Source organism: Pyxicephalus adspersus, chromosome 9, assembly GCF_032062135.1.
Source record: "Pyxicephalus adspersus chromosome 9, UCB_Pads_2.0, whole genome shotgun sequence".
NCBI lineage: Eukaryota > Metazoa > Chordata > Amphibia > Anura > Pyxicephalidae > Pyxicephalus > Pyxicephalus adspersus.
In genome coordinates, this window is record NC_092866.1 from 13,406,224 (window position 1) to 13,425,407 (window position 19,184).

Consider the following 19,184-nt stretch of genomic DNA (forward strand, 5'->3'; position numbering starts at 1 on the left):
CCCTATGACAAATAAAGGGGAATGGAAACTCAGGAAATGCTTCTTTGTGGCTGCAGGTGATCAATTACATTAACTCTTCTTAAGCAAAGAGAGCTGGGTCTATTCCTAATATATCCCCTTTGTATACAATTATCACGCGTTCTTATTATACACTTCACTATTCTTGACAGCAAATCCTTCAAGTGGCAAATTACATCCAATCTTAGCTCATATTCTTCCATTAGATAATTTAAACGTGAGTACACACTGCACTATACAACTGAAACTTTTTTTTTGCTTTTGAGTACTTATAAAAAAAAATTTTGTCTTAACCCCTAGAATCTTCATTGTATCAACATAGTTTATAGCAAACCGTAATCTATTACCCAGGACTGATCCCACAACAACAGTTATATAAATTGGGATTGTTCCTTTTGCAATCATGAAAGTGTGACTTTTTAAAAACGTACAATTTGACAAAAGTCAAATTAAGAAACTATGATTTAAACAAACTCCTTATCCCTTTCGCCCCCCCCCTTCAGTATTTCCAGCAAGCAATAAAATGCCTAATATGTTCTTTGAATACTACAGTACTACCATACCTATTGGTGGCTACTGGATGCTTATACGTGAATGTAAGTTGCATTTTTCATTCTCATACAACTGACTAAACCTCTAATTATTTAAAGTACTAATATTTTTTTTCTCATTAGATATATTCTATTATTTCACACATTCTACAATTATTACATCCAAGAATCTATACCTAAATTTTGACACCACTCTTGCAACCAAAATGTAAGTAATTACAACTTCCAGATGCAATTGAGTGTATCTATATTAATATACGGTAACCCCTTCATACTGATCTTTTTGATCCTTGAAAACCATTTTCGATTAACATAAACGATAACATTATATCATTTTGTTTATTATTCACATTGTACATTTGCATTTTTCTGATATTGATATTTTTTGCTTTATTATATATTACATATTAAATAATGTCTATCACTTTCTGACATTTATAGCTCTGCTAGCCAGGTCTCCATATTCCCCTGAGGAAGCCAAATTAGGCGAAACGTGTCAAAAATGAGACATTATACATTTATGCAACTTTGAACATCCTATTATCTAGCAGAACTACATGACGGGCTTTCTGCTTTGCAGAATCATTGTTTAATGGAATAGTTTGTTTATTTTTACATATGTTATAAGTAAACTTGTATAATTTTTATGCCAAAAGAGCCTTTCTTTTTTTTTTATATTATTTAAAACATACCCAGGTCTACCTTTTCCTTTGCTGAAAAATAAAAAGGTTTTTTTTTACTTTTTAAAACCGACAAAAAAAGTGGAAGATTGGACGCAAGATTTGAAGACCTTCAGCTAATTGTGTATTTAGATTCTTTTTTACACAGCAGGGAAAATACATTTGATGGGCCAGTACTTGCATAACAAAAACAGAAATTAAAATAAAGGAAATTACAATCATATCTGAGCACTAGAAGGGGAAATGTGGTTTATTATATCTCCGTCTGATACAAGAGACAGGCAGCAATTATACACAAACAAAGACCAACTTGCTAAGCATATCTCAAATAATGCCGAGATAAGTAGCAATTGCTGACTGTGCTATATAAGATTAACTATTGTAATAAAGTTTGTCTTGTCTTAAATATGCAAACAATACCCTCAGCAGCACCATAAAGGAGAGGAACAGCAAGGATCACAGAGAACAGATAATATAACAAAATCATAAGACAATTGCATAAACTTCACTTGCGTAAAATGGAGAAACGGCTCTGATATTTCTACACAAGAAATTTCAGTATTTCTTTCTAGATGTTATCAATTATGTATAAAGTTTGACATCCACTTAAAAGCAAACAATCCTTATGTTGGTTTTATTAAATGTGTGAAAATCAATGTTTACAATAAAACCTGCAGTAAGCAGTGAAAAAATACACATATATATATATAAAATTAAACTTTAATGAACTCGTTTCGTTGCCTATGAATGCTGGAAGCAACAGGTTCCTTTTTCTGCCCCCCTCACCCAAACACAAATCCTCCTTTATTCCTTGATGTCTATATACAACAAAGGTATTTCACGCTATGGCCTGGGGTTTACTCATAAAATGCAGACTGCTGTGCAGAACCTGTGGAATGTCAATCAGCAGGCTCTGCTTAACGCAGTAAAGTGAAGTTCATGATTAGAGGCAAGTTCGATCACTCGATTCTTGCTGGTTAGGTCACCTTCCAATTGTGCTGGTTTGGGGCATCTGCTAGCAGAACTAAATCCGCACTACTCACTTTTCCTTGCTCTGTGCCATCTTCTTCCTTTAATTCCCTTGCAACTAACCCCGAGATGGGCAGCTATCAGATAGAGAAAAGTTCTTACAGGATGGACATGGTCTGTCCCTTTAAGAAATAAACACTTGCCTGACTGAGGTATTTTCAAAGTAGAAGAATTTGAAGTTTGATTGAAGTTTCACTATAGTGTAATTATATAACACAAAGTAACCTTTTGCATCGCACTTACTGAAATGCATAATGCAAGCGATGACCTGAGGATGTTCTAAGCACACGTGGGAATGCTACTTAGCCAAATGATTTACTAATGCTCTCCAAGACTGGAGAGGATCCATTTTTAACAGTGAAGCTGGATGATCCAGAAAACCTGGAATGGGTTTCTTCAAAGATATTTAATGTACAACGCTGTGTAATGTGTTGGCACTATATAAATCGTGTTTAATAATATTTGCCGTTTGCTAGCAAATGTTATGAATCTTGGACCAGATCCATTCCAGGTTTGCTGGATCCCCCAGCTTCACTGATGAAAGTGTATCCCCTCCAGCCCTTGAGAGCTAAATTAAATCAGACTCAAAGTATCAAACCTGAAAATGGTACCAAACCCACATTAGTTGGAGACAGGAAAAACAACAAAAACATTCTATACACACAGGAAACATTAGCAATCACACGTATGTTCTTATACTGTAACCTATATCAACCGATTCACTGATCAGACACTTGCCTACTCCTAACTTATTAAAGATACTTTGTGATCGCCAGAAATAATAACTCTTTGTTAGGGTAATAAATAAATATCAAATACATTCTGGTCAATATATTTTATAGCAAGGAAATCAGGGTGTACAGACATCTCTAAGTATATAGGGAAGACTTCATGAATGCTTTAGCCACGGCCTGAACTACTAATCCAGTTATTGGTGGAAATGACAGAGCAGACAGTAAACAGCTGTAAAGACAGCAGACAGCAAGAATCGAGACAGCGCTTAATTATGGAAAGTAACCACGTACAGATACAGTATGTGACCACATACAACATGTCAACATAAAAGTGGAGTCAGTAGAAATTCTGACAACCAAACTGAGTATCACAGACGGGATGGATCAGATGATGATCTGCAAAGCAAAGTACATCCGACATACGGACGCCTCCTAGATGCGAATGGGGCTTCCCTGCTCGTTCGAGCAGGACGGAGGCTTAATGGTGGGAGGGATCATAAGATTTGCAGAAGAAATCTTTTGCTAAACACAGAGGTTGTGGGTGATATTAAGAGCTGATCCGTAACATCTTGTAACTCTTTAATGACCAATACAAACTCTGCAGTTGTTTCTTTTTGCATATCAAAGCACAGCTTGCTCCAGAAGTTAGTGAATGTCTAGGCTCCATAATCTTTTTTGCATTGTTTGTAATTAGCTCAATGCATCCCAATTAGGTCAATGCATCCCAAATTTTACCTTGAAGCTTTTTAACTTTTTAAGTTCTTGGAATGCAGAATAAACTTGAACAGCATAAGAAGTTTCCAAACAATTCCAAAAAACGTGAATAACTGGTGATCCTGCCAGTAGCTTAGACTTCCCCATCACATATGCAGACAAGTGACAGAGGGAAGATCGGCCCACAGAGCGTTGCCATTTGCCTGCACATGCTGCCATTTGTTGTCCTGGGAGATTCCCGTCTTGTTCTCCCTTGCTTCCCATTTTAATGAACTGGGGTCACATGACCTCAAAAACTCCATGGTTTGGGTGGAGGATACACAGTTGGGAGGTAACCTGACAAGTGGGAGCCAAGGGCCATCCACAGACAACATTAGGCAGGTCACATGACCTGATGAAAAACACTTAAGCAGGGGTGTCAATCTCAAATACACAGGAGGCCAAAATTAAAAACTTAGACAAAGTCACGGGCCAACCTTAAAAATTATTGAAAAAATTGATGAAGTTTTTCCTTCTTATTAGATATAAACCCTTTTCATATGGTAACAAAGAGGTTTTGCTTCACACTCAATCTGAAACAAGCTTATAATAGAGAAAGAGGCATAACATTTTTTTTTTTTATTATTTTATTTATTAATACTATTTGTAGCCTTCTGAGTTAAATTTCAATGGTAACCTTTTTGCACAGACTAACAATAATAACAATATTCTTCAATGAAAATCCAACCATTCAAGTCCATGCCTTGGAGTAGCAAGAAAAAGTACAGCTGAGGGAGAGTGCTGGAAATGCGGGAATTGTGGTTTTCCTGCATTTCAAGCAAAAGTGCGGGAATTGTAGTAGCGGCGCTATTACAATGCAGTGACGGGCCGGATGCAGTTCATATTTAGGATTCCTTTGGGGGCAAAAAAAAAAAAAAAGACATTAGGAACTAAATTCGGCCCCCGGGCCAAAATTTGACACCCCTGGAATTTCTGGAATAATGCAATTGCAGGATGCATTCATTCGTGTTAATCTTTGCATAGAGAGGGGAATGCAGATGTATTTACTGACACAGAAACATTGTTCTTTCAATCAATGTCAATGTAAAGCAGGAACGTGGAGGCATTCTGCAGTCTTAGCACACTTCCATTCCTAAGGTGACAACTCTGCTCCATAAATACAGTACTGGGAGTGAGCGTTGTCACCTAGGCCAGGTGGAAACAAAAGCACTGGTTGGCTGCAACATGATACATTGTTGAGCCTTGATTTAGATGGGGTGGCAGATTTTAGGAGGCCAGAACAAATAAATAAAACCGGCAATTAATATTTTTCCATAATCACAGTCATGACTAGCTCTCTTTATTATTTAAACCCACTGACAGCACTTTGTCAATGGGCACCAGGGCCAGACAATGCCATGGAGATAAACCTGAGGTGCTGGGTGCCGTCTCACACATCACCCTCGGCCCTTATGTTCCCCCCGGTCAGTGTGGCCCCTCAGCCCGCTCACTCACGTGTGTCCGCAGCTGCCGATAGCCACGGGCTTGTAGTAGACCTCCAGGCAAATGGGGCAGCCGTACTGTGTCTCTAGACTGTCGGCGGAGGACGGGACGGCCGGGCTCTGGTGTTGCTGATGCTGTCGGTGTTGGGCTGAAGCCACCAGGTTCCGGAACATTGCCATGACCGCCGCGGCACCGTCACCTCAGCGGCTGCAGCGGGACATAAACACTGCTCGTCATCACCCCGGGCCCGGTGACGTCACCGGCTCAGCGCCACGCGTCACCATGGAGACCCGCCAGGCCTTCCTAATTCTCAAAATAAGAAAATTGCAGCCTTTATTATCTCAAATAAACAACATGAGTACTCATTATATCCAAATATTTATCTTAGCGCTAACACATATACCCATTGTCTATTATAACACTACTCTGGGAGGAAGGTGGGGCGTCCGCCATCTTAACTAAGGGCAAAACTACCTTTTTTCACAACAGTATTCTAGAAATTGGCGAGTGTTTCAAACTAAAAATATAAAAGCATGTTTAAGTCAATCATATCTGCTAAGACATTATTTCTTCATGGCTATAATAATAATATGTTTACAAAACTGTTGACACTTTTGACAGAATGACTTACCGCCATATTTATTGAGGGCAGTTGTGGGTTGAATAGATGGTTCAAAAAAGGATAAATTCACCAGTGCATGTAGTATTTAAAATACTTTGTGTTACTTTTGTTATAGAAAAATAAAGTATATCTAAAACCAAAACTTCCACATCCCAAAAGCATACTGGTGTGGTTCAGCTTTCCTGCAAAATTGGCCTCAGACTAAAACGGTGCATAGGACTATGGTGGGAGCATTCGATTGTGAGCTGCTCCGCGGGACATTTAGTGATATGATTATAAACAATGAAAAGTCCTGTGTAATAGAGCTATATAAATACATAACAATCACCTATTACTGACTTCCTCACTCATAACCTCATCACACGCATGGCTCCAAGACTTTTCTACTCTCTGGTATGGTCTTTCTCATCCTATTTGGCTTGCTCCTACTTTCTGCTCATTTAAAGAGCACACAAAACCTATCTTTTCAAACTTGCCTACCTGTCTTATTCTGTCTTTTGAAACCCTCACTACTTCCCATCACTCAATACCTTCCCTCCTATTGTGTGTTACTTCCCCCACCTTCTAGATTGTAAGCTCTTCAGGGCAGGGTCCTTTCCTCCTGTGTCACTGTCTGTATCTGTCTGTCATTTGCAACCCCTATTTAATGTACAGCGCTGTGTAATATGTTGGCGCTTAATAAACCATTTATTATTATTATTATTATTATTACTAATAGTAATATTAATATGAAAAACAATTGTAATTTGCCCTTTTCACCATTGTCACCAAAACTGAAGTGTGAGGAAATTCCAAATTTTGAGTTACCACCAGAACACAAATTGAGGGAAAACAATCCAATACAGACATGGTGACAACTAGTGAGAAATCTTCCCTCATCTCCTGCTGTGTCCTCACCTCCTTCGGAGTGTAGCTCGGGGTTAATTTTCAGTACCAAAATCGGTAACCCTGAGCCACACTTGGGGGTTAAATTGCCAGGGAGTTTTTAAACTTACCTGGTAAGCGGTGCCCACTGTGTCCTCCAGCGATGCCTGGCATCTTCTTTCCCTGGCAATGCCAGCCATTGCGTGAACGTTGAGGACACGAGGCTAGAAGCAGATGCTGGCCGGATATCTGCGTGGGTCAGTGCAGCTGGGAGGCGGGAAATTTAAAATACTAAGTATTTTTAAATGTACCGGTTTTACATTTAAAAATACTTAGTATTCATACCACGGTGGTTAAAGTGGAAGTAAACTAAAAAAAAAAAACCTCACCTTTACTTCTGTAGAGCCCTCAATCCCTCTGAAGGTTTCTTAGATTGGGTCCCACGCTATCCTATATTCTGCCTTCGTTCAGACACAGAGTAAGCACCAGGCGCTGCCATGTTCCTTTTTTGTCTTCCAGCTTCTACCTACATCACCTGGTCTCGCAATGTGTCGGCGCATGATCAGTTGACATAGCCCACTGTAAATGTGAAAAAAAAAAGTGCTGAACCCATTGAGAAAAAAAACAGAACCTTCCCAGGATGCGTGACGTGAATATCCCAGGAGGCTCTGCACTCCCATTCTGTCTTTATCCCCCCCTCCGAAAAAAGGTAATTTTTACCTTACATAAAAGGGTTGTCTACCCTCTTTTGTAAAGTAAATATTCTGGTGGGGGGTGGTATCAGGAAAGTGACGCACTTGTAAGTATTGCTACATAGTTTAGCCATACATTTCTGTATTTGACAGTGTAGTCATTAAGGGAGATGAGTATATTCTTTTTTCACATTGTCATCTTTTTACAAGAAGAAGAAAAATAAAAGATCTCATTTCAGGAACAACAGGTATTTGTTTTCTTGGTCCTCCTATAGTGTGATAAAACTTTTTCTTTTTGTTTTATATATCTAAATAGGTGCTAGGAAAGTCAGATTTTTAATTTGTTTTCAATAAAATATCATTTACAATGTTGAAATCTATGATCATTTCGACATTTTATAACAACCTGAAACTCCAAAAATACAAATGTAGAGAGTAATGGTGGAATGCTGCAGCATAAACAATGCATCTCTACAGAATCCTGCTGAAACCTTTGAGCCTGATATATTAAAACCTCGGTAACCCAGCAAACCTGGAATGGATCTGGTGCAGGGTTAAAAACATTTGCCAAAAAATAGAAAAATGTTTTTTAAGAAAACACACCCAATTAAACTATTCTGGGTTTATGTGGGCATCATGAGAGAATTCTATTGAAAATTAAATTTCATTTTCTTTTTAAACATTGTTTGCAGCATTGGCCAAACATGTATGAAATGCAAGGAAGCATCGGCTGTCCTAATCATTCGTGTAGGAGATGCCTTCTGCAGGTACGTGAATATTGTCAAATATTTAAATATTTAAAAGCCCATGTTTGAAATTCCCATGCATTCCAATGGGCTACACCAGGTCGTTTCCTTGAGGCACGTTTTTGAGCATATGTATGCATATGGTAGGAAGGCTTACATGCGTTTTTACAACCATCCATGTTGACCCAGCCTTAGATATTATAAAAAGAGTTTGTAAGGCACAGATGTAGGTTGTGTTAATGTAATCTTGTCTCTCTTTTCCTTGCCTGTACAGGGCAAAATAAGTGAGTCGCTTCAATCTCTCTCACCTTCTGTCAGGAACATTTTATTTTAACACTTATTCCATTTTCATTGCTCTCCTTACACTCCTAAGGAGAGTTTATATATCCAGCACTTCCAGGTATAGATGAGCATGTGACTCACTCCTGCCCCGAAGTACGGAGGTATTGGCCCTGTGAAATCTCAAGGAAGTCAGTTTGAAGCTCGCACAGCTTAACTTTGTGTTAAGGAGCGAGGAAAGGTGAATATGGCTGTTGCAGAGGGCAAAGGTATTGGAGTCTTCTACTTTGCACTATATGAGCAACAGAAATGATCTCTCTACAGGTTCTAATGCATTTATTTTAGTTTAAACAATTGTTAATTACCTATAGAATAAAATAGTTCAAAATCAAGGCAAACAGAGAAGTTTTTTTGGCATACATGAATAAATTTTTTAACTTTAAGTTTAACAATACAAGAATGAGAGGAAATAGCACAGTTTTTTTTTTACCTTCTGTTACTTAGTTTTCTATAGAATACAATAAAATGGAAATTGTGACACTGGTATGGTAACCTAGCCAACCAGAAAATTAGCAATATCAAAGGTTTCAACTCTTCTACCTTCAACTATTCATTAATTACCATACATGATGTTGACATGATACCAGTCATGATGTACCCTGGACCCACCACTATGCAGGAGATTGGGAGGTGATTTCATCTGTACATGCTAGCAGTTACTCTGCTGCAGATTATGAGCTGGTAATAAGCTGCTATATGTTCTTTGGTGCAGCAGGATAGCATGGTGGAGTCTGCACACAATGGAGACACACATGTATGGGGGGGTAGGTGTAATGAAATAGTGTTTGTTGTTATTGTCAGTAACCTACCAAAACATCTTTTATAGGTCTTGCTTCAAAGAATACTTTGTGCACAAGTTCCGAGCTATGCTGGGCAAAAACAGAGTGGTGTTTCCAGGAGAAAAGGTAAGCAAGAGGAAAACACTTGAGATTATTGTTGTTTTTCAGCCATTCTAGATAGAGGTGAAGGAGAATACAGTACCACTTATATACGGTTCTAAAATGCTGGAAGCATAACTGTAAATATTAGGTACATGTCTGCTATAAACCATTTTAAAACAGAACTCCAGTAAATAAAATTGGGGCCCTTTAGGAAAGTAATCCATGTTAAAATGTCTTTATTTATATACGGTGCAGTTTAAAGGGTTGTTTTATGTAGCTGCAGTCACTTTCTTCATGAAGCCGAAATGCTTATAACCAGCAGATCTTGGTAAAGTCATGCTAGGTAAACCATAATACATAAAAAGACCCTGTCATCAACCTAACTAATTCGAGGCAATTCATAGAAAAATAGAGTACCTTAAGTGTTTGTTGCAGTGTTTGTCCTTTTCATAAACTGTTTTCTTATTGACTTGCAATGCACCTTAGAACTTGTTAGCAAATTTGATTAATATAGGAAGAATCTGTTCCCTAGCACAGCCTCCTCCATAGCTCTGTCCACTTTTGGGAATGTCTTAATATTGTCTGTGCTGTTTTTTCCTGTCCCTTTCCCTTACCTTATCCTTTTATATAGCTTATGGGGGAGGAGGGTAGGGGAATACTAGAGAGTGACAGCTCTGAGACTACTGAAACATCTAAGATAGAGGTGCCCAGTATCATAACAAATCCACATATAATCTTATGAAAAGATTGTTGTCGAGGTGAACAAAATAACAACAGGTTCTCTTTTAGTCTCAGCTTCTAGAGGATCTAAGTCTAATGCTGTATTTAAAACTGGGACTTAGAAACACATTCTCCAACACACCCCAAATGGCCCAGACAATATTTCAATCTGGAGAGGATTCTTAGCACCAGAGGTTATGTAAAAAGCAGGCATTTTAATTGATTATGCAACTATTCATCATGATCTAAGATCTACTTTAAATATCACACACATAGCTGGGTAAAGTCAAAATGTTACCAGGGGTAATAAATGTTCCTTTAAAACTTGAACATGGTTATTGATCACTTTGTGACTGTCCACTCCCAAGGTTTTATGTTATCTGCTTTCAGGTTCTCTTGGCATATTCGGGTGGGCCGTCATCTAATGCAATGGTTCAGCAGGTTCAAGAGGTAAACATTTTGTGCTTATATTTCCAGATAACTCTGTTGACAGATCGCCTATATCTACAATAGCCAAAAAACAAAATTGTTCTAGGCTATGTACACATATCACATGATTGTGATCACATTGATTTGTAATTTTGGAGAAAGAGTTAGTGTACTGAGTTAGTGTTCTTAACTGATCTCTTGTTTTGTGACACTGTATACTGTTTGGTATCTTCCAGGGATTAAGCCGTGATGCTCCTAAGAAGCTGCGTTTCATACCTGGAATCCTATTCATTGATGGTGAGTATATTGGGTATGTCTAAATCTGTCAATGTCTAGCCGTACAGATTTTATGCTTAGCATGACCATGTTTTTCACTGAGTACTCTTGGTTTTCATGCTGTTGTGTTAGTGAAATGAGAAAGAAAGTAACATTTTTGAGGTTTCAAGACCAAACAAAAGGACAAAAACTTTGCACAAGTAGTTGAACATAACTTATTAATGGAGTATATGAACTAACAGACTACAACAAAACAATTGATCTATGAATTACTTTGCATTTCACAGCTAGGTATAAATTTACCCCTTGCAAGCCCTACACTACAAATGTCCTCTCTCTTTCTTCCTTTATAGAAGGTGCGGTGTGTAATCAGAGCTGGGAGGACAGGGAACGGACCATGTCTGAAATAGAGAACATTTTAAAAGCAACCTCATTCCCATTTCATATTTTGTCCTTGGAGCAGGTAAGCTCGAATCCTAAAACACAATTTAACAATTGTTATTAATATCAAACTAATCTTTCTCAAGCATGTAAATTTGATGTTTTTTTTTTTTTTTTACGAAACAGATTTAATTGTAGCAGAATATTGTATATCAAAGAAATGTGTTTGTTGCCCATAGAAACCAGATTCTTCCTTAATGTTCTCCTACTTACTTATGATTTTTTAAACGGCTGGATTAATTTAAGTAAAACACATTGATAATTGTTTCCCAAGCAAGAGGTAATATTATCCTTCTGCCACTGAGTTCCCTAGGAATGGGTACTCCAAATTTTGTGAGAAGATGCTGCAGCTCAATACAGCTTTACTTGAAAGATTTAAGCTGCTCAACATTTCTCTTAGGATTTGTATTTCAGCTGTGGGGTGGAGCAGGTTTTCTGTATTTAGCACAAGTGCAGTGTTTTCTGTAAAGCACGTACAATACTTCTGGTTTTACTTGCAGCTGTACTTTGATTGTCTTACTTTTTTTTCTCTGCAGCTTTTCACTCTGCCCCAAACCATGCTTCAGATGAATCTCGCAGAGATCCCTAAGCGGGATGGGAGCTACAAGCAGGCGGTGGGCAGTTTTCTGGGACAGCAGAAAGCACAGGCAGAGGATGGGGTATCGGATGCCGCAGACAGGTTGACGCAGATTCACATTGCAGACAATTCATCAGTAGAATGTAGCCAATCTGCAGCATTCAGCCGTCCAGCTGCCGAACACACCGCAGCACTAAGAGATATGTTCAACTCTGCCAAAACACTGACTGCTAAACAAGAGCTGCTGCATTTGCTACGGTAAGTAAGTTTCATCACTGTGCTGCAGGACTCAAGTGTAGACATGAATTCTTTAACTCATCTTGAATGCAGCATGGAAACCTTCTGGTTACTAACTCTGACATTTATGCAAGCTTTTTAACTTGCATGTTTATTATGACATAAGTATTGAAACTAGAGGTTTAGCATATTAGGAATATAACATTTTATAGAAGTTAGCCGCAACTAAAAACACATTCTTTAAATATCATTTATAAATGCACATAGGTATTTCAAATGTAAAAGTTGCATTTCCTATTTTTTTCAGGAACCATTTAATTTTGCATGTGGCACGTACACACGGGTACTCCAAAGTGATGAGTGGAGAAAGTTGTACGCGTCTGGCTGTCCGTCTACTCAGCAATATTTCCCTGGGACGTGGAGCCTTTCTGCCTCTAGATACAGTGAGTGTATTGTATGTCACTACAGAGAACATTACAAGGACAAATGCTGGTCATCCTGTGTACACATCATAAAATAGTATACACATTATATAACCCCTTGCTCAAAAAGTAAGAAAGTGAAACAAATCAGAAAAGGCTAGTAGTTGCTTTAGAATGTAAAATGTAACAAATATAACACAGTATAAGTGTATAAGTAATGCTTTTACTTTTGTTTCTTGTATAGAGAGCCAGTCTAATATAGTCTATACAGTATAATGAATGAGAACCTTTTTACTCAGCCTATGTAGGCTTATTGAAATGACCATGTTTTTCTGACACGTTGCGACGGGTGAACAAACAGAAAAACCAACCAATCAGAGTATGTGGGTGGGGGTTTGGAGGTATGTATACACCAAAAAAAAAATACAGATAATGAGCTAATGGTTGTTGATCTGTGGTCATTTTATATATAAAACATTTCAATAGCACTTTCTTGTAATCTTGTTATCACTGTTCCATAACTTTTTACCTAAAATGTTAGGTGTCCTTATAATAATATGTAGCATATTATCCATGGCAAGTTGTGCAAATAGTAGCCTGAACTGCAGTGGACACATGGCAGTCTGTCTCTCTCGCTTCTTATTGGCCATATAGTGTGAATGTGTCACTGGCCAAAATTGTTGAGGGAGTACACATCTTTTGAGCACATGATCACTGGTTTGTAGAATTTGTTGTGCATAGTATGCACCATGTGTCTATTCTATATTAACATTATTCATTTTTAACATCCTGTTTTCTTCCCTCTTCTGTACAGGGTTTTTCTGATAATCGTTATGGGGATGTGGTGATTGTGCGTCCTATGAGAGATTATTCCTTAAAAGAAATTTCCTTCTATAACAGACTTTTTAATGTGCCATCTGTCTTCATCCCAGCATTGGACACTAAGGTACAGACATGTTATCACATTTTAAAGCTTAGGAGACCCTGGGCAATGTATATAATGTGTCTGAGAGTATGCCAAAAAATGATTTCCCTGGTTTCCCTGGAAGTTTCTGGGGTGATTTAGCAAGGATTTCCCCCAAAGCATCTAGAATGGCTTTCCCCAGGGAGTATCTGGTGTGGCGTACAGTAGCATGACTTTTCCCAGGAGGTACTTGGAACCTAAAACAGAAGGTTCTCCTCTCAAAGCATGGCTTTACCTTGTAAGTGCTGCGAAGATGTAGAAAAACATTCTGCTAGAGAACCTGTGAAGGTGTTTCACATATTTAGATTAAAGGATTCGGAGGGCGGTGCTTTGGTTTTGTCCTGGAAGATCTGTGCATTTTCTGGAAGGATCTGGCAACGCATAGCACCACTTTTCCCTGGAGGAATTGGGTAGCTGTAGCACATCTTTCCTTGGGAGGATTTGGGAAGCTATAGCATTGCTTTCCTTGGGAGGATCTGGAAATCTTTAGCACATCTTTCCCAGTGTAAAACAGAAGGTTCTTCTCTGAAAGCATGGCTTTACCTGGGAAGATCTGCAAAGGTGTAGCAAGGCTTTCTGCAAGAGGATCTGGGAAGTGGTGCAGATTTTTCTCTTTAGGGATTTGCAGGACTGTTCTACGGCTTTCCCTGGGAGGATCTGGCGAAAGTTAGACTACAATTCCCATTGTAAAACAAAATGCCATTGCATGGTTTCCCTGTGGGAAGTGGATAGAATCCTGTAGTTTTCTCAACTGACAGCTGTTAATTCCTACGTTTTATGTTTACCCCAGGCTTCTGGAAATAGCAGCATCCAGCATCTGTCTGAATCCTTCATAACTAAACTACAAGCAGACTTCCCTTCCACAGTCAGTACAGTGTACAGGTGAGAGAGGACTACAAGTTAAAAATAATAAAAGCCCATACGTACAGCGTCTCCAAAATATTCAGACTGTGCCCTGTTTTTTTTTTTTTTTTTTGCTGCCATAGAACCAGTGAGAAGCTTCATGTCTCGAGGACAGACACAACCCAACCAAAGAACCAACAGGACAAGTGTCTGCTTTGTATGTGCACATTGGACACGCACACTGGTGAGATTGGATAGAATTTAATGATGTTGATTTTGGTGTAAACCCCTTACAGGTTTTGTTTTTGTTTGTTGCTTTACCGTTATTTAATAAATATTTATTTAGTTTTTCACCCAGGAATGTCCAAATAAGAATATTTTATTTTCCTATCTATTGTGTGTGTGTAGGTACTAAGACTTTCTCTAAACATGCTCCAGTACTATTTACTATCATAACTCAGGTATAATCCAATTGCTGCAGTGCCAGCTAGTGGTTTTTGTAAGTCATAAATGACATCTGTGATTTTGTAATAACCGATTTCATTTTTGACAGCTCACATTAGGCTCTACTTACAAAAAGAACGTAAGGTCTTCAACCCCACCTATTTTCGTGTGCTTCTATTCTCAGAAAAGCTGTACTTTATAGGCATGTTTTTTGTGTAGTTTACTCTTACCTAGAAGTCACCCGTCTATTATCCTGTCAATTTTGTAAGGTGTACTTTTTAATAAAAAAATCCCCCCTGCTCTAATATCTTCATCATTTACAACAGTCTGTACATAATTCTGTTTATCACCAATATATTCTGTCATAACATACAATATATTATTAGTAATACTTAGGGGGGGGAGTAGGATGGTAGTAAGTGAAACCCAATATGTTTACCTATTATTTTTTTTTTTTTTTACAGGTCCTGCCTCTGCCTTTTTTGCGACACAAAAGTCTCAGCAGCTGTCAGAGAAGAAATCATTGAAAAATGTTCCTTCTGCAAAGGATTCTGAGAAGCAGTGCTGCAATGGAGGTCAATGCTGTAAGGAATCTGCATCCTGTACAAACAGGTAACTGGCACCTTTAGTGAACTTGACAAATTCTTCACCACCAGTAATATTGTCCTCAGCACAATTGTAGTGTAGTCAGGCTGGAGACACCTCCAGCACATCTGACCCTTCTCCTAGACAAATATAATTTTGTATGATGTATGCCCAAATACCAAACCAAAATCAGAAAGAATATTAAAAAATTGGCATGTTGGGGGGGGGGGGGGGGGGTTATGAGCAGTATTACTTTTATATGAGCTCAGTGGCTATTACCTTGCTAGTGTGCCAGTTTGTATTTAAGTCTGCACAATATTTGTTCCTCACATGTCTTTTTATAGATTGATATTATCTAATTCTGTACATGGTGTGCCTTTGTTCCTTATTTTACTCAGATGCTGCTTGTTGTTTTTAGTGTGTTTATTCACAAGTTTTTATTTTCTTCTCAGTGTTACTGGGACCCAAGACATTGTGCATCTGCTCTGCTACAGCTGTAGAGTGACCATTAAAGATTTGGTAATTTTACATTTTTACAATTTACTTCATAAAAATCCAAATACCAAAGTCTGTAGCTCTCCTTCTCCAGCTGTCTTTTTGTCTCATATTGACAATATGGGCACTATGGGTCTGATTTATTAAAGTTGACTGGAGAAGATATACTTTCACCAGTGAAGCTGGGTGATCCAGCAAACCGGGAATGGATTTCTTAAGTAATTTGCTATTTGCTAGCAAATGTTTTGAATCCTGGACCAGATCTGTTCCAGGTGTGCTGGATCATCCACTACTCATCCTATTGTGTCATACTTCCCCCATCTCCTAGTTTTTAAGCTCTTCGGGGCAGGGTCCTCTCCTCCTCCTGTGTCATTGTCTGTATTCATCTGTCATTTGCAAATCCTATTTAATGTACAGCGCTGCATAATCTGTTGGCGTTATATAAATCCTGTTTATTAATATTAATAATAATAATAATAATAATAATAATAATAATTGTATTAAACCAGGTTCACTGATCAAAGTGTATCCTCTCCAGCCTTGGAGAGCTTTTAAAAATCAGGCCTTATATGTCAAAGTATGTAATAAAGTTTAATTGGAATATGTCAGGGGCTTACAAGTTATGATTCATCTTTATATTTTTTTTCCCTACATTAGAATTCTATGGATAAGTTGCCTAGTTACATCCTAAAGGAGGCTGAACACAGAACTCGCAGGTACAGGACCATGAAATTAGTTATGTTTGTAAAGTTGCATTAGTATTAGATTTTGGGCTGCGGCACACTAAAGATGGCTGTAGACAAAAGATTTTTTTATAAGGGGTTCAGATTTGATTGCAAACCATACAATTGCTGCACCAACTGTAGCAGGAAAGGCTCCTCTGAGGATGCCTGTGCATACATTTTTGGTATTAACCGGTGGCTCAGAGGTTAGCACTCTGGCTTTTGCAGCACTAGGTCCCAGGTTCGAATCTCGTCCAGGACACTATCTGCATGGAGTTTGCAGGTTCTCCCTGTGTCTGCATGGGTTTCCCCAGGGTACTCCAGTTTCCTCCCACATTCCAAAAACATGCGGTTAGGTTAATTGGCTTCCCCCCAAAAATTGACATTAGACTGTACTAAAAGACATTTGACTATGGTAGGGACATTAGATTGTGAGCTCCTTTGAGGGACAGCTAGTGACATGACTATGGACTTTGTACAGTGCTGCGTAATATGTCGGCCTTATATAAATACTGGATAACAATAACCTATATTCAGGCAAGCTAACCATGCAGGTTTGTTTATTTTGCATATTTGCTACAACTGTTGCAGGTGACATTGACCTGTCAATAATATAGGAAAATAATATGGTGGCCATAGATGTAAATTTGGAGATTGTTGTGGCTAGTACTTTATTGTGTAATATTGATTTGCATGTTGTGCTTTGATTAATTATTGACATTAATTATTGTGCAAGTTTACCAGATAGTGTCTGTTTTCAATTAGTACCTGCAATTTCTATTGACTTAACACCAACCCCCTCCATGCTAATCAGGCACCCTGGCTTTAGATAACATAACTCCAGAAATGCTGCCATGAAAACATGGATTAATAGAGAATTTTAATTTTAATGATGGCAACACTAACTTTTCTCACTTTGTTGTTTTCTTGGAATTTGCTTCTGTCCAGAATGGAAATGAGGAAAGAGATAGAAGAGTTTCTGTTGGATGACCATTCTGAAGACATCTGATGTAGTTTTTGTTTCTTACTATTTTATGTGAAGCAAGGGAGATCCAGAAGGGTATAGACATTCTTGTTGTTTTATCTGCAGTTAAAATCTTTTAATTTTTAAATTCTGTTCTTTTTAATTGCATATTTATTTATACATTTTATTATATCTCTACCTGAAATACCTAAACAAAATAAAGTTACTTGTAAAAACCTGCTATTTAGTGTGTGTGTGTGTGTGTGTGTGTTGTATTTTCGAAACCGATCACAATAGGACACAGTGTACATCTTCAGTTTATACATTGATGTGGATTGTATACAGTAAAGAAGGGTTGGAAGCTCTGAGATTTTTTTTTACTGCTATGTTTCCCTGGTTAAAGCAGACCTATCACCGAAATTTTTACTTTCTATAAAGCCCTCCCATTCTGTTTACTGCCGTGGCTGTAAAAATTTATTGGGAGCGCAGAGCCTCCTGAGATACCTATGTCACGTATCCCAGTAGGCTTTGGGCTGCTCCTACTGCGCATGCCCGAGATCAGGCATTGATGCTTGTTGGTGCTTTAACATTCATTGGTGGCAATAAAGTCCTGCCATTGAAACACATGAGACTGGAAAATTCCCACAAGGGAATGTTTGAGGAAATATCAGATTCTCTGTTTTATAAATGTAACCCAAAATAAGAGTACAGGGTGCATTTAGTTGACCGATAAACCAAATCAATGTACTACAATATAATTCTATCCATATTTAAATGGCATATTAGAAGTTTTTTGTGTGATGTATGTATGTATGAATAATCTTGGTTGCATACCAACCAACACTGCTAAGCCATTTATATTGCAGATGAATAGATTGCAATTATTCTTTCCACTGATATATTAGAAAGCATTGGCTCAGTAAAACCAAGCCCTGCTAGGACTCAAACAATTAAAATGTATGCACTCACCAGAGTTTTGAAGACTATATTAACTGAAATCACAATGCAGGTAGTCCCCAGGTTAAGGACATCCAACATACGGATGCCTCCTACATACGAACAGGGCTTCCCTGCTCGCTGTGTGCAGAATGAAGGCTTGGGGGCCGTTTGCATGGCTTACAGAAGAAATCTTTTGCTAAACACAGCTGAAGTTGTGGGTGATCTTATTATCCCTCTCCCCTATATACACCCCGCCTATTATCCCTCTCTCTTATATACACCCCGCTCATTATCCCTCTCTCTTATATACACCCCGCTTATTATCCCTCTCTATATAAACCCTACTCATTAGCCCCCCTCCACACAGTCCTTGTTTTATAGCTGTCCCCATCAACCGATACAGCACAGTCAGAAAGAAATCTAAACTGAGAAAACAGCAATATTGTCTGCCTTTCTAATTTCTGACATAGATGTCTACTGCACATGTGTAAAATTCCACAATTCCACACATGCGCAGAGGGGGGACACTTTTTCGGTAGCATTATTGCACATGTGCGCAAATCTAATTTAACGCATTGTTGTGAAATAACCCTAAGAGGTATTTTCCTTTTTTTATTGCTCGGATTACACAATATATATTTACCCAGATGCAGCTTTATTATTCCTCTATAAATTGCTCAGCACATCATAACCCCGATTTACACACAGTGAGATTTCATTTATAGATCGCAGAGTGTACACCGGGCACTGTATGAGATGACAGCTGGCTCTGTA

The 19,184-nt window shown here is 38.3% G+C and overlaps 2 protein-coding genes across 6 annotated transcripts in view; one reads left to right on the top strand and one right to left on the bottom strand.

Moving 5' to 3' along the window:
• RNF166 (ring finger protein 166) overlaps positions 1-5,453 on the bottom strand; it is a 33,314-nt gene extending 27,861 nt beyond the window's left edge. For 4 of the 5 annotated variants that reach the window (XR_011922261.1, XR_011922259.1, XR_011922260.1 and 1 more), the window contains exon 1: positions 5,221-5,452. Coding sequence is in view for 2 of the 5 variants with exons in the window: in XM_072422668.1 (XP_072278769.1) it covers positions 5,221-5,387 (167 nt within the window). In the remaining 3 variants the exon portion in view is untranslated. Of the gene's footprint in view, positions 1-5,220 lie in introns of all 5 variants that reach the window. The other variant, XM_072422669.1, reaches the window with a different exon arrangement.
• A 2,625-nt stretch (positions 5,454-8,078) lies between these two features.
• Positions 8,079-17,712, top strand: CTU2 (cytosolic thiouridylase subunit 2; the record flags this gene model as incomplete). The annotated part of the gene is given in 14 exon segments (XM_072422671.1): positions 8,079-8,153; positions 9,298-9,376; positions 10,463-10,522; positions 10,738-10,798; positions 11,131-11,240; positions 11,755-12,053; positions 12,340-12,475; positions 13,269-13,400; positions 14,209-14,300; positions 14,405-14,505; positions 15,170-15,317; positions 15,743-15,809; positions 16,443-16,501; positions 17,456-17,712. Coding segments are annotated over 14 exon segments (1,480 nt in total), but the record flags the coding sequence as incomplete, so codon positions are not given.
• Positions 17,713-19,184: the final 1,472 nt, after the last annotated feature.